At 26.5% G+C, this 16,634-nt stretch overlaps 1 protein-coding gene across 1 annotated transcript; it reads right to left on the bottom strand.

Moving 5' to 3' along the window:
• Positions 1-3,101: 3,101 nt before the first annotated feature.
• Positions 3,102-8,389, bottom strand: LOC145841964 (uncharacterized). Its single transcript, XM_082949282.1, has 9 exons — positions 8,186-8,389; positions 7,654-7,808; positions 6,902-7,056; positions 6,241-6,458; positions 5,615-5,814; positions 4,954-5,067; positions 4,491-4,601; positions 4,233-4,339; positions 3,102-3,382 (listed from the first exon to the last, which is right to left on the bottom strand). Exons 1-9 carry the CDS (start codon positions 8,382-8,384, stop codon positions 3,244-3,246), a joined length of 1,398 nt encoding a protein of 465 aa, XP_082805408.1. The 5' UTR covers positions 8,385-8,389; the 3' UTR covers positions 3,102-3,243.
• Positions 8,390-16,634: the final 8,245 nt, after the last annotated feature.

Genomic DNA, 16,634 nt, shown 5'->3' on the forward strand with positions numbered 1-16,634 from the left:
ATAACTTGGTCTTAACTGCTGTTCTCTGCGTCAGGGACAGAGAGGCGAGAATAAACCACGAAGTTCACGTGGTTGTCGGAGACATTTTTGCGAAGGACGGCGATCCTTAAATCAAACTTTAGATCAGTGGTTCCCAACCTTTTTGATGCCCCGCACCCCTAAAATCTCTTAATTTGATCTCGCACCCCTAACACTATACGCTTAATTATTTATTAATAATTTTATTATAACTTCATTGATTTCATGAATCAATAATTTGTACTTTAATTTTTATGATAGTGTACTATATTAACAAAAATAAAACACTTGGAAATTTAAAAACATAACAAACTATATTCGAACAAGTTTTATCTATTTTTTATAAGGTAGAAAACATCAAAACTCACTCTTCCCTTCGCAACGATAAACGTTTTATGAAGGTCAAGCAAGTGAGTTTGGAGCTCATCACTTGTAATTCTACCTGCTCATTTTTAAACAAACTAAAAAAATTGACTACTTTTTAGTTAAACGAAAAAAAACTAATCTATTTTTATAATTTTTTTTTTTTAACTAACATTAACAAAAAACTAAACTAATCTTACATATTTAATAAAAAATCCTAAATGACGTTTGTTAAAATGTTCTTGCAACGTAGATGGCTTCAAATTTGAGTTCGAAAATACAATGTTACATAACATGCATTGCGGTTTTGCAGGCCTTAAACTGTTTCAGTGTAAAACCAAACTGAACATAACTTTCATTCCACTTCCTTATCTTTGACATGATTGAGTACTAATTAAATAAACTGTATTGTAAAAAATAAAAAAGTCAATTACTATGACATTTTTTGTCATAAAATTTATACTAAAACAATACTTTAGCCTATGACTTCGTCTAGAAAAGTAATAAATATTAGGCTTAAACTTTAAATAAACTTTTTATACATTTTGTTTTGAATATATGTACTTCTTAAAATATAAAAATCAGCTGTTCTAAGTTAAGCTTATGTAACGTTTTATTTTCAAAACTGTTTGCAGCTAGGGGGTTTCAAAATAAAAAAAAGCTTTGAGTTAAGATTTTTTAAAGTTAAAAGATTTAAGTCTTAAATTGTCAAAAGATAGGTATAAAAGCAAATACAATAAAAGTTTGTATGCTTACAATAAAAATATAAAAAAGTAGATTGAAAAAGGTAAACGGTTTAAGTTCAAAAAAGGTATGAATAGAAATAAAGTTTATACATTAAATACTTTTGCTGATCCATAAAAATTGGTTTCAGTAAAGCTAAAGACAAGTTTTCTAAAATGGTATAACATACAGTAGTTGCTGTGAACTTTATTGATGTTAAATTTTTGAGCACCACTTTCTGCACAAGTAAGCTTTATAAAAGATGACATTATAAATGTAATAAACTTAAAAGAACCTGTTCTTAACAGCTAATAAAAAACCTGCTAAAGATCCTAATTTTTATCTAAGTATTTCAACTAAAATAGATGCTAGCTCATTAACTGTTTTAAACAGTTAATGTCCAGTTAAGAAAATAAAATATTTAAAGAATAGATATCTATAATCATAAGATGATTAAAATTCACAGGTGTAGAACTCTAAGAAAGCTTTACTGAAATGTTAATTCTAACTAACAGCTATTAAATGAAATTAGTTAAAATAATTTACTTCTAGAAATTCGCTCTTGCTCTATGACGTATTAATAAAATTAATTTATTCAGAAAATTAGCGCCAACTGTTTTTATAACAAAATGTACTTTTTTTCTTTATAAACTTTATCAGAGAGTGAAAATATCCTTATTAGTCATACAAAAAATAAAAACCATCTCGCACCCCCTGGAATGCTGCCTCGCACCCCCAAGGGGTGCGAGCACCCCTGGTTGGGAACCCCTGCTTTAGATGATCAAAAGATACTAACGAGTAGTATATCTCCGGATCGTTTAAACCCTAAAATTGAATACCGACTTCATCAAAGTGAACGAAGACGATGCACTGCTCTACTTTGGAAACGAGATCACCGTCAACAACCACTTCGACGCAATCGATCTGCTGAGCGTTGGAAGCCGGCGCCCGTCCGAACTGCAAAAGAGTTTTGCCATTTTCGCCAGCGTGGAAAAAAAAAAACAACACGTGGTACGCGAGGGTGGGATACTTGCTGGAGTGCAAAGAAGATCATGATGCGAACGACAACAAAATCAAGGCTCGGATGATGAATGGGCCGACTGCGAAGTCTGGAACGAGAGTTACAAGGAGTGATAATTGCACCTAGTTCGCTGGTTGGTATCGTCATAGAAACTTGCTTGTTCGACTTAAAGCCTAAGTTTTTAGTATGTCCAGTCTTACTTACTTTTCAGCCCAAGTATTTAGTTCTACAATTGACAACTTTAAGAAAACAAATAACTACTATTTGCACAGTTATGTATATAATGCTAAGTTTATAAGTAGTTTGTAGTTCACTTCAAACTGCTTGGTAATTATTTTCATAAATGATATTTTTACTATATGAGAGTATTATTTTCGTATGACATTTTCGTTCAATTAGTTTTTTTTTAATAATTTTCATCCTATTTGTAAAATCAAGAGAATTTTTCTTTAAAAAAAGTGTTTTTTATCACTTAATTTACTTCAAGCTGATAATAACAGCGAATATAGCTCTTACATTATTAAGGTAAGCACATCTAAGTATAAATAAAATTTACAAATGTTTTCAACTAGTCTTTTTGTCAGAATTATTAAACATTTTTTGTCTAATCATCACATAAACTAGAACTTTTGTATTTCCCAAATATTTCTTTTTAATAAAAAGTAGACTTACTATCAATGGTGTTTTTAAACTACTTATATTTCTATCTTGTTTCTTAATACTGAATCTACACTATAAATTTCAAAATGACATCAACCTATTTATGGATTACTAAGAAGTTTTCTAGAGATAATCTATATACAAATTTTTAAACGTGTTTAATTTTATTTAACCACCAAGAAAATCATTTTAGTTTAGAACTATTAAAACTTGTAGTTGTACTATGTTTATTTATAAAATTAAAAATACGGTGCAGAGTTTTTATTTTAAAATAGCAACCGCTTTGTAGCAGCTTGAAAATATAAAACAAGTAATCTAATATGGTTTGTTTATTGAACAATAAAAAAAGTACTCAAAATATTTGGTCCTAGGATCTGGTGCACGGAAAAACTTTCCGGTTATCGAGAAAACACTAATAAATTTTTAGATTTTTAAAATTTTTGTAATTGAGATAATAACTATAATAAGTTCTTCAATTGTTTTGTTTCAGCAACTTGTTTTAGTACTGAGCTTTTACTGGTGCCTCCAACAGACTGGTATTGTTCTACTGAGTGTTCAAAGTTCCAAACGTTTTTGACATCTTCTTCAAATAAAGGACTGTAAAATTTTTTAACTCATTAGTTCAATAGACAAATTAATTAAAGAATACGTTAGTTATGTTATGTTTACCTTCGTTTAGAAAAATTACCACAAAGTTGTACATTGTAAATATATATGTCAATAATGACCTTTGTATATTTAAAAAGAGTTTTTATTGAGTATGAAAACTTAACATTTTTTTTTTCCAAATATACATGTTAAAATTTTTAACAAGTTAATGCGTTAACACTATGTTTGGCGATCATTTTTGTATGAAGTTTTATTTTTTGTAGTATTTTATACGAAAAAAATATTTTTAATACCAACAAAAACTATATAATCAACATGCCAATGCATCAAAATAATTTTTTCTTAGGTTATTCTTTTTTTTTACACGTTTTACTTTATTTGTTTTGTTTTTTTAAGAATGACTTCATTTTTATATCAGAAAAACTTTATGAACAATTTCATTATTTACCTTACTTATTCACATAATTACAGAATGATGTAAACAAGTAAATTGAAACAAAAAACAAAAAATTGTGTGTGCTAGACATTTAAAAATAGTCTTAAAATTTTTTAACCGTGATTAGTATAAAAACAAAATTAAAACTTTAAAAATTTTTTCTAATACTAAAATGTTGAAACGCAAAACTAAAAAAAAATTGTTCAAAGTTGTTAATGTAAAAAAAAAGTATCACGTTGTTAGTGTTTAGTAAGGTCTAAATAATAAATATTTTTTTTTATATACTAATACTTTCTTAATTCATAATCTAACTGAAAACTCAAATATTTAAGTTTAAATGTATTTTTGTTGTTAATCTCATGTTGATTAACTCATACTGTTCCGTAGAAAGATTTAGCACACCTGATTTGTTTTAAATCTTCCAAGCAAATTTCGTCAAGCTCACAACTTTTAGTTTCCGAAAGATGAACAACTTTTCCCGACATTGCATGAGCGGTTCGAAACGCCATCTGAAGTAAAAAAAAAATGTTTTAGTTTTCAATTGTAATATTGACTAGTTGTTGTTATAGAAAATCCTTATTATTAATTGTTTGTATCCATAATAAAAACTTCAGTATTAGATGCATCAAAAGTTAATCTAAATCAGTAAAAAGTACTAACCCCTTTTCTCACTAAGTAGTAAGCCAGGTCAGTTGCAAGCATGTCCAAGCTTAAAGCTTGACGCATTTTCTCCGAGTTCACTGTTAATGAGCTTATTACTCCGGTAGCAATCTAAACGTTCAAAATCATAATGAAAAAAATTTAGCATTGGTATTTTTTTAGTCATTAGTGTTATATCAATATTGTAGAAGTTTATTTTATACTAAAAACAATTAAATGAAAAATTTATTGTCAATAGTTTTGTGGGCAAAAACATTTCAGAACAAGTTAAAAGTGTAACATTTTTTTACAAACTTTAAACTATATTACAAAAGTTAAAGAACGGTGATATTGCGAAAATATAAATAATCTTCAAACTAAAGTATGAGAAAACTAGTAAACAAAATTTAGTTTCTAATCAGTAACTAGTAAAGTAAAATAAATAAATAAAAATTGATTAGTAAAAGTATTGCACGAATTTCACCTTTATCATGTCTCTGACTGTTTCGCACGACGCAAAGAGAGTTTCTTTATCTTCTTGCATGTCTTTGTTGTAAGTAGATGGCAATCCTTTCATTGTTGCCAAAAATCCAGTTAGCTTTAAAAGATAAACATAAGTTAATTTTCAATTTGAAAAATTCTTAAACTTAAGGGATTTTGTTCTTTTGAAGTTTTTCCAAAAACGAAAGAATCAGAAATACTCTTTTATTTATTTAAATGAGCTGCAATATAGAAAACACATTAAATTAGATTAAAAGCTAAACTCTTAATCAATTTAGTTAAAACATTGGTTAACACTGGTCGTGGTCATAAGTTTCAATTAACTGTTCCTCAAGATATATTAAACATTGACAGTAAAATTAAACAAAATTAATAACTTACTTTAGCTGATTAATATAGTAATTATACTTTAAAAATTATTTTATTATATCTAGGAGCCCTTCAGGGGAAATTTTTGTTTTCTAATAAAAAAATTAGACTACAATAATATAAATAAATTACTGTTAAATAATGTTTAGTAATACAGAATTGAATTGTGCGCTTTAAGTAAGACTTGCTGTAATAAACTTTAAAAATTCACTACCAAATTAAAAATGACATTAATTGAAATATTATTAGATGCTTTCTACTTATAAACCACCAACTTTTCCGATGAGCGTTCCTGATTTGCCGCGTATCAGCTCCAAGCTGTCGGGGTTCTTCTTCTGAGGCATGATGCTGCTGCCGGTGCTGAAGGCGTCGCTCAGCTGCACGAAGGAAAACTCCTTGGAGCTGTAGGTGATCAAGTCTTCGGAAAACCTGCTCAGGTGGCCGCCAACTTGTGTGCACCAAAACAGCATGTGCGCTGGAAAATCAATGTTTTTGTGAATGTTAAGAAAGTTATCAAAAGTTTAAGTTTAACTTCGTACCAGTTATTTAAAACAAGTTTAAGTGAGTTTTTAAACTGAGAAGGTTTTATTTTAGTATTCAAGCTTATGAATGTTTTAGCTCTTAAAAGCTAAATTTTGTATGTTATGTTTTATCAAGAGTTCTTAATTAGACTGTATGATGTAAAGCTCGTCTTTAATAAAAACTGATAAAAAACATTTTGGTAAAGACGCTCATAGTTCCGATAATCTAATAGAGTTATAAAAAAACTCTCATTGTTTTTTATATGATTTAATGATGACGAGTATATTAAAAAATGTTATAAACATGTAGACATTAAATACTTTGCAAAATTCCGATTAAAAAGCCTAAAAAATATTGCGTAAGATTAACAACCACTTACAAATCATATCTCGAGAGGATGTAGCTGAAAGGCTGTTCCTGCTGACTTGGCTGAACTTCAAATCTTCAGCCAGCAGCTCGCGGTCAACACTGAACGGGTTTCCCGCCAAAGCTCCAGATCCCAAAGTCATGACGTCAGCCGAGTTCATTACGTCATTGGCTAGTTTCTTGAGGTCGTTGGAAAAGTCACAAGCATAGCTCATTAACCAATGACTCCACCTAGAAGTTATGACTAAGTTTTTTTTTGCAAGTAAAAATATGTTAGAAGCTAGTTTGTCTAACTAAAAAAATAAAAACTTTTTAATGTTTTACTTATTTTTAGTTTTAAAATTGCCTTAACTTAATATTTCATATATACTGATAGTTTATAAGAGAATATTTGTATATTTATAACTTCAAGCGACCCGCAAATTTTATGTTGTATTACAAACTTCAAAACTAAAAAAAGTACTAGACCATTAGGCTTGAAGTTATACAATTAAGCATTTAATTATAAGTTTTGAAAGTTTAACCAAAAAATACTAAAAAAAAAACAATCAAATTATAAACAAAATTATACAGATCAAATGACTATTAGAGATTATTACATCAAGTTCACATGTCTTAAATATTGTAAGCTGTAGATTTCAATAACCGAAATTGACAAAAACTTTGTTTGTTACCTAATAGGTTGGGCTCGCTGTAAATGAGTATAACCGGGCATCAAAATGTCAATATCTTTTTCTGCCCTAGTTGCAATAGCTTCCAAAAGATTGATCAGGTCACTTTTTATTACATTTATTTCCTGCTTCAACCATAGGCATACATCAGTTGTGCACTGTAGAACGATTAATTTAAAAAAATATATCCTTTTTTTAGTAACTTGGAAAGGTAATTACCTAAGCTTGAATATTTTAGTTTTAAAATAATTATTGTTAAATAGTTTTGGAGGTGGTAGTTTAAAAATTACAGTTTATTTTGTTTCTATTAAAACATAAGTCTATGCTGCTTACATTTAGCACGATTACAAAGATATATTGTTATGGAATTCAATGTGGAATTTTTTAAAAAGCGTAGCTTTATACAAAGTACAAGATCTTTGATACATTGTCTTTAAAAAACAGTAAAAAAACTTCATAATTTGTACTCACTGAGACAAAAAAATTTATAAGCTTTAAGTTTATTAGTCTAAAAGGTATAATAAGCTTTTGCGGTTATAATCAACATTCTTTTTGAAAATTAAATTAAATCCCTATGAAACATATAAAACAAAAACTTTTTTTTAAATAACCATACTTATGTGATTAATTAAAAAAAAAAATTTTTAGTAAACAAACTTAAATACTTTTTAAAGTATTATTCTTTAGTAAAGTAAACATAATAAAAAAAACCACAATATTTAACAAAAAATGAACCTTAGTACAAGCACACTGACCTGATCGTTTCTGCTTCTTCCGGTGTGAAGCTTGCCACCGACATCCTTGCCGATTATCTCGCACAACCTTCTCTCGTTTGCTGTGTGGATGTCCTCATCTGAATCCTTGATCACAAACTTGTTCTCTCTCCATTCCTCTTTCACTTGCGCTAAGCCTAAGTTTACATTTTAAATACATATGATTTTCATTAAAACTAATACTTGCAGAAGGATAATTAAGAGAGTGTAAACCTACCCAAAAACTATCTTTATTCTCAGTTTTATAAACAGTAAATATTTTGCTAAATTTTTTTATAATAAACATCAAATACTTTATTAATTTTTTTAGTTATACTAAAAACTTTTCACTTGAAATTATGTATAACCGTATGTGTTTTTTTACCTGAAAAGTATTTTCAAAGTTGATAAATGAAACAAACTTTATTAGTCAGTTGAGCTCCTAAGATTGTAAACATAAAGCTTAATGAGCTTACTGAAGCTTTAGATTGTATTTAAGACATCAATTATGGAACCAAGTGTTTTAAAAACTTACCAGTCGTGATTTTCTCGTGTTCTTCTTTTGTAATGAGGTTCACCCTCATCAAAGCGCTCGCGTAAGCCATGCTGCCGGTCAAGTCGGCATCCCACATCAGTTTGTCTATTCTCAGCGAATTGTTGAACTTCTCCATCAGTTTGTCCACCGACTCCGTGAATCTGCCTCCCCAAAGCTTTGTCGTTTCCTCGTTGCTCATTTTATATATTTGAAGGCTTAGTTGATATTTTATAAAGTTCTGTTTTATATTACAATCATTAACAGTAATTTGTTTACAATCTAACACATAAGTTTTTATATAGTTGGAGAACAAAGCTAACTTAAAAAAGTTACGAAGCTGCAAGTGCAACAAAAAAAAACCAAGGGCGACACATGTTAACATGAAAGGGGTAATTGTTGTTGTATACATTGAAGTTTGCAGTTGTGCTTCACTTAAAAATAATTGAAAGGCTTAAGTGTAGAGATTACTGTATATTAAAATCAATTATCTTTTTTTATTACCTTCTATGCATTTATGTACGCATGTTAAAGTTTGCATTTACACCATATATACATAACTATTTTTTTTTTTTAAGTTTTGATTTTATCATATAAAAATTTTTTGAAAGTAGGATTTTTTATAAAATAAAAAAGATATTGAATAATTAAACTTAACATGATCATTATATACTTAAATCTTTTATAATAAATAAGTTAAAACTTTTAAAGTCTAGTCATATTCACAAAACTAAAAAAAGGTAAAGGTGTGGTACAATGTTTAATAATTCTCTGGGTTCTGGTGTACTGTACAATTTACTAAAAACTATAACTAAATTGAATTTAAACTTTTCTAATATTAAATAATACTTAACTTACTCTTACTCTATATAAAACTAAGCATGGCATGAATAAAAATATTGTGTTAAAGAACATTTACAAACACTTACAAATATATAAAGAACATCATACCTTAGAAAATACTTTACATGTGGTCAAAACTTTTATACAAGATTTAATCTATCAGGATTATACTTAAAGAATAAGAAAGTAGAACAACATTTAAATACTTAGAACTTTTATAAAAAATACTTATAAAAAGTAATATTACTAAAAAATAGTTTATACAACACAAGAAAGCAATATAAATTTCTGTTCTGGAATAAAATGTTTACTGCAACCGGCTGTGGCTAGAATGCTTGCCTGCTCCAGCTGTTGAGAGCTTATATATGGCTGTAACGCGATTTACTGTAAACTTGCATCAGTTAACTCGTTACTTCTCTTAATTTCTCCTTATCTAAACTTGTATCATATAACATAATATGTATCACCTTTCATCATCTTGAGAAAAATAAGTTTATGATAAGCTTCTTATATTTATTAATAATTGCATTAAAGTTTGATGAAATAAACTAACTAGTTAATCTAACTATTAAGTAATTGAATTCTTAAAAGCTATGCATAATACTTTTATGTTATATTATTATGTTCATAATAAGATTATTAAAAAAAAATTGACTTGTTTTTATAACTTGCATAAAATTCTAAAATATAAGCTTATTACTAAGCAATACGTTGCCTTTGCTTATACAGCTTTTAACTAGTTTATCTTTTAAAATTTTACCTGAACTGTTGTACAAAATATTAAAAAATAAGCAATATTGACATAAAAAGTTAACTAAACTAGTACTCGTAAGTTAATTAACTAAACAGGTAATGCTTTATTTTACTTTTAAATTTTAATGTGCATTGGAATTAAAAAAAATTGTTCTTGTGAGTTTATTATTAGTTATCCAACGTAGTGTGTTAAGAGCAAACTTTAAATCTTAACAGTTGTTAAAGCTATTCATGCTCAAATAATATTGAAATTTGCTTACTAATTTGGTAAAGACAAAAATCACCAGTTGTCAAAACTATTGTGTAAAATAAACCCACGAAATTAAAAAGCTTATAAAAGTTATTAAAAAACATTTTTTTATTTCATAGAAATTAAGCCTTCTACTTGTTATTCTTATTCACTAAGTACTCTAAAAACTTTTAATTTTAAACATAAGCTTGCTGTCAAAAAAGTCTAACTAAAGGTTTAAATTTTAAGAGATTATATTGAATAACCAACTAAAATATTTGAGTTACAAGTTTGACAGAATCTTTTGGTATCAAATAAAACATTTTAATCATATGTAATGATGAAAAACTAGTTTTCTAGAAGCTAGTAATAGTATTGTTAAAATTGAACTAATTTTAAATATTCATTGAATTTTTTAAGCATTTGTTTGACATTTGGCAAGCCGCTAGCTACTTTTGAAGTTTCATGAAAAAGTAATTTTTTCTTATTTGAAATTTTCACGTGTTCACAAACTTTTAGTTTTCGCAAACTAATGAATATATATTTATCTGCACAATGCGCATGAATTGTTGCATCAGACTCTTAACTTTCTCTTAACTGTTACTTTATATAGAGTTCCAACTTTGATTTCAAAAATAAAATATAGGGAAATCTATAAATATAGCAAATTTATAGGTAAATTATCAAAAAAAAAAAACAACGAATTTCAAACGTTACCAAAATATTTTTATGGTACATAATGTAAAATATGTCATTAACCGTTTATAAGCACAGTCTTATTAAGAAGTTAAAAAAGATCGAGGTTTTCTGAGCTCTAATTTTAGTTAAATAAGCGAACTTTAGATAAGTTTTATTCAATATAAAAAGGGTAAATTTAAACTATCCGTTAGGTGCCGCCATAAAGTTACATTTTGGTACTGAGATTTCATATATATATTTTTAAATTTTGATTAAGTGATTTTTCATCACGTGGTGTCGCTGTTTTGGCTTTCAAATTTCAATTGCAAAAAAAAAAGTAATTTCTAGGCATTTTCACATATTTTTAATTTTTTTCTAGGAATTTGTAGGGAACTAAAGGGATTTATTGGGAAGTGGGAACCCTGTTTATTTTAGTTGCATCAGTTTTTGCACGGGTCTTATTCTGATGGGCTCGTTTTGTGACTTTAGACATTCAAACATTCATATTAAAACATTTAAGGTTTAACAAACAAAAAAAAATATATATATGAAAGACACCATTTAGTTACAGCTGAATTTTTAGTTTCCGCACTTTTTGAAAATGATTATTACATTTGCAAGCTTTAAACTTTTAACTACTAAAGTATTACGCTTATTGACTGACTACATAGACCAAAAAAAAAAGATAATGCAAAATATTTAAAATACTAAGAATGAAAACAAAAGCTCTGAAAATTTACATATTAAAACACTACGCATGGAAAGCAAACAACTTGAATTATTTACTAATCATATTATAAATTTATTTGCAGCAAACTTTATTAGCTCCACTCTCTGGCCACCTATGAGATTGCAAAGTGCTTAAAAAATCATGACTTTTACTTAGTTTTCCAGCTTTGGCTAACTAAAAACAATTCATATAAATTAAAACTCTAAAAAAAAGGTTGGGCTTAAAAGTGTTTGGCTAAAATACACAACAAATGTTTTACTTACGCTAGTAACAATGTTTAAACAAATATGTAAAGCATGCATGCAAATAAACAGTTTAAAATAAACCAAAAGTTTAAAGTGCTATGTCTTTCATTTTGTTTATAATAGTTGAACAACTTTCTAAAAATAGAAAGGTTTATTATCTTGTTGTTTATTTGTTCTGATAGTGTATCTTCAAAAAACATTTTAAAAAAGTATTAAAAAATTGAAATTAAAAGTGTTTTGAATGTTTGTTTGTTTTTAATTTAAAAATTGATCGTTTATTATAAATGTTTGAACAATTGATTTTAACTTGATTAAGTAATTAAAAAATGTGTAAAATTGCTACTGAAGTAACAAAAAAATTTATTTGTATATTTCAAAAAATAAAGTTTCCAAAGTTTAAAGCGACTATTTTCCTTTTTTATTTTTTAGTTTTATCATTTTAGAAGAGAGATTGGCAGTTACAAAAAGTTACAAACTAATCTTTTTCCTTAAAACATACAAACACTAGTTGTGCTAAAAGCTAGTAAACACTTTTATGTTTAAAAATTATATGTCATTAGTCAGCAGTACTATTAAACTTAGTATAAATGCATTATAAAACTAAGAAACAAAAGTCTTTATAAAAATAAAAATTGATACAAAACTTCTTTATTTGAACAAAACATGGTACTGCATATTTACAAAAACGTACTTAGCTGCTTGCCTGTAAAGCATAGTTGTTAGATTTAAGTTAGTTAAAAGCCACACACGTTGAAGCAAACCAACTTTTAACATAGCAGCATTAGCGTTCTAGTTTATAGTATAATCATTTTTGTGACCGCTAATTAAGTTATAAAGTTTGTAGGTTTGTTTTACTAGTTAAAACAGTAAGTAAAATGACCTCTAAAAAATAAAACGATTTAAATTTAATTTTTGTCAAAATGCTACTGAGTTGATAAACACATACAAATCATATAGCTTAGATAGTCATTACTAAAATCAAACATATAAACAAAAACATTTTCCTTGGTAAAAAAAGTTTGTTTGTGTGTTGTCCTCATCAGTTAATCATAACAACCTTTTATTCGTCAATGTAACTTTTTATATTGTTTTTATCGATACTTATAGCTATAGCCTTAGAGTTATCACTTTTTACATTTACAAAAGCCCCTTTCCTTTTACAGAGTCCCAAATAATTTCTTAAAAGCTAGCTTAAAAGCTAAAAGTAGGGCTAAAGAAAATAAACAAACTGCCAAAAACATTATTAAAAATTAGGTTAAAGTATTTTTAAAAAAACTAAAATACTTTTGTGTTTCACTATAATTTAATGCTTTGCAATTTTAAAATGAATCAGTTTAAAAGTAAAAAAAAATATTTTGTTAACCATCACCTACTTTAATTAATCGATAAAGAGTTTAAACAATGTGTTCTTAAAAATCTAACAGTTTTAGCAGTATAATTTTTGATCAGCGGTCGGAAAATTCTTCTAACGACTAAATTGTTCTTAAAACAATTTGTACAAAAAATCCTATTTTAACCATTTTAAACCATTTTTCTTAATCTATATTTACAAAAATTTCATTTTTGTAATTTTTTTGAACTTATATATTTTATCAGTAAGCAATAACTTTTTTAAATTAATTTTCAATTTAATTTTGTTCTTTGAGCGTTTTTTTTTTTTGGTCGTTCAAACACTTAAATAAAAAGTTCCCGAGAGATTATGTTTATTTAAAGGTGCTGCCGACCAGAGCTCCCATTTTCAGTAAACCGCTCCCAATTTAATAAAAACTATTGAGCACTTCAAAGTTTAAACAAAAAAACGTGCTTAAAAATTCAGTGTTGAAAATTTATTATTTTTGAAAACTCTCTTTCCGAATACTTCATTACAACAATGAAAACGTTTGAAAATTTATTAAAAGTTTAAAATCAGTATTTAAATATTTAATGTATCCAAAAGGTATTTTTAAGAGGTAGGTAAACATTTAATAAAAGATTTAATCGACTTAAGATAAATTAACTTTATAATATAAGTTTCAATTCTATTTACCAACAAATGCGTAACAACAGTTATTAGAAAAACAAAACTTTACTAAGCTTTCAAAAAAATGAACAAACAAAACGAAGTCAAACAAGTTAAAAATATTAATCTTAGACATAGTATAAAATTATAGTACTTAAAAAATTATATTCATCTTGAACTTGCTACAAATTTAGAAACATTATTACATATTCTTCTCCTTTTAAAAATTTCAAACAAACATCTATTAAACTTAAAACAAACTATACTAAAATTTTATTAACAATGTTGACAATTTATAATTATAATTGTGTTATTTTAAATTGTATAGAAAAGTGTTTGTTATATATTGTTTGATTAACGTTTTGTTTGAAGAGAACGCTTGAGCTCAGACTAGCGGATGAAAAAAACTGTCGATTCAGTAAGTATTTATGCGTAAACCAATTACTAGGTGAGAAGTAGAAAATGAATTTATTTCAAACAATTTATTTGTAGTTTTAGCGTAAATGAAAAAATAAGTAAGTCTTAAAATTTTAAGTTTAAAAAAATCAATTTAATGTTTTGCTATAAGAATTTTATTTATGTGAAAGTGTGCAATGTTAGGCTTTAAAATAGTTTTTGTTATATAAAAATTTTAGTAAACATTTTCAAAAAGTCTTTATTTGAAACTATAGTAAAACTAAAATAAACTTAAAAAAAAACACTAGACTTGATTTATTTTTAGGCTAATAGTGTAAATTGATTAAGTTATGTTATTAGTCAACTTTATAATATTAAGTATACAACCTATATTTAAACATATACATATATGTAATTTTATAAGTTTAGGTATTTCTGTACCTCATTTTTAGTTGGTCTATTTGTCTTGTACAATATTTTTTAAATGGGATCATTGTTAGATATTTTTAGCAACTTTAAAAACTAATATTAACAAATGAAGCTTTAATATTTAAAAGTCTTTTAAGTCAAACTTATCTATAATTTTTACTTCAAATCTAAAATTATTTATTTGTTTAGTTTAAAATAACAAACCTTATTTATCAGCCTTGTTTTAAAAACATTCTTTCCTGCCTTTTAATAATACTTTAAATATTTTTGAAAATCTATATATCAAGGCTTGCTCAAATTGTTAATTTTAAGTTTTAAGTAAAAATACCGGAACAAATTTCAAAGAATGGTAGCTCTAAAAAGCAGTTTAAAGACTTTATATCAGTTTTTCTACCGTGTTGATCTGATATTTTATGACATTTTGTTTTTACTTTTGTAAATTAATTACACATTATAAGCAAGTTATCAGAGACGTTATCATAATTTTTAGATGTTCTCAAAATCTATACATTTTCTACTAAAACAAGTTTGTTTAACTAAAAATTATAAACCTCTGATAGCAGACTACTAAGTAAGGTCGTCTCTTAATTATAAAAAACTTCAGGTAGACTCAGACTTTAAAAAATTCTTAAACTTGAAAAAGTAAAACTTGTAACTCTATTATCTGACAAAATAATCCTAACACTTTTTATAAAGCCTACAACTTCAAAACCATTGAAAAAAATATTTTGAAGGTAGCAGATTAGACTTTTTTTACCAACAATATACACTCACACGGTTGCAAGTTAAATTAATACTTCTCAATTTTATTTTTTACGTTTATGCTTAACAAGAAAATACTTAACACATCCTCATTTATATTAATTTTAACTTAACAGCACAATTTTTATGTACAACAAATATTGAGTTTTTGATTGTTTTTTTCTTAGTTGTTTGTTTAGTAAGAAGCAACAAAACCTGAACGATCAATGAGCTGTAAAATTTTGAAACGTTTTTTAGGGAATGTGTATATGTAATTATGCCAATGATAGCCTGCAATTATCATGGTCAAAATTTGTATTTATTGGTTTAAAGACTTATTATTTTTTATTTCACTGTTTTTTGATAGTATTTAAAATGTTGTAATAGTGTATATGAAAATTTTCACGTATTTTTGTTTTATTTATTTCACTGAACTTATACACCAGGTCCTTAGACCAAACTTTTTGAGCGCTTTTTTATTGTTCAATAAACAATAAACTAAATAAAATATATAGTCTGCGTATCTTATAATAATGCGGTCCGACAGATAGCAACGTTTAGTTTCCCTGGCTAAAAAGATGTTAAACTTACTTTGAAAGATATTAATAGAACTTACTTTCTTGTTCAACATAGTTGTTTTAAGATGATTTTTCAAAAGACTTTAAAAGCTCCCATATTAGTAAAAAAAAAACTTATAAAAGTCATTTATAAGAGAGAAACTTGTTAGACACTATTAGTTTTAATATAAAGTATATATTCAAAGCTAGTATCAAGGTTTTTTTTTTACAAAATAAAAAGTTACAAAACAGTTAGTATTATTTTAAAGTTATATTTTTTTAAGTCATGCTCATATAAAATTATATATAGTTAAAAAACCAAATAAGTTAATTAAGCTGCTTTTGTCTCAACTTATTCATATTTTTAAATACTATATCGAAACAAGCTTTTAAGCAAAAACGAATTCACGAAAAATATGTCAATTATGTGACTTTAGTGATCTTTGTAAAAAAAAGTTACATAATCTGCAGTGAAATGGTATGGCTTATTTATTTAGTTAATTTGGTTGAAGCTAAACTGTCTTGTTCGGTAAAGTTTGGTTTTAAAAATTAATAAAAATAGGTTTAAATAATAATAAAATATTATGAGCAGTTATGGTTAACCTTAAAAAAACGGCGGATAAACGTAAAATTTACTTACTAATGAAGTTAATTAACATGAACTGACTACAAAACGCAGTGCAGTGAATACTAACAAGATTAATAACTTTTATCGTCGTAAAGTTTTAATAAAAATAAAAAACTTAAGTTGTTTTCTTTTGACCTAGCTATGTGATCTTTGTATACTTGTTTTTTTTTTTTTGCCTATCTATTAGTAATATCGAATTATCTGTTAGTATAAAGCCTGTTATA

This window comes from Thalia democratica, chromosome 8 (assembly GCF_965202585.1).
Source record: "Thalia democratica chromosome 8, ktThaDemo2.hap1.1, whole genome shotgun sequence".
Lineage (NCBI taxonomy): Eukaryota > Metazoa > Chordata > Thaliacea > Salpida > Salpidae > Thalia > Thalia democratica.

Coding starts and splice junctions, on each gene's coding strand:
- LOC145841964 (XM_082949282.1), bottom strand. CDS start 8,384: ATGAGCAACGAGGAAACGACAAAGCTTTGGGGAGGCAGATTCACGGAG. Junction 5,815..6,240: donor ATCCTCTCGAGATATGATTT/GTAAGTGGTTGT, acceptor TTGATTTTCCAG/CGCACATGCTGTTTTGGTGC. Junction 5,068..5,614: donor CAGGAACGCTCATCGGAAAA/GTTGGTGGTTTA, acceptor TATCTTTTAAAG/CTAACTGGATTTTTGGCAAC.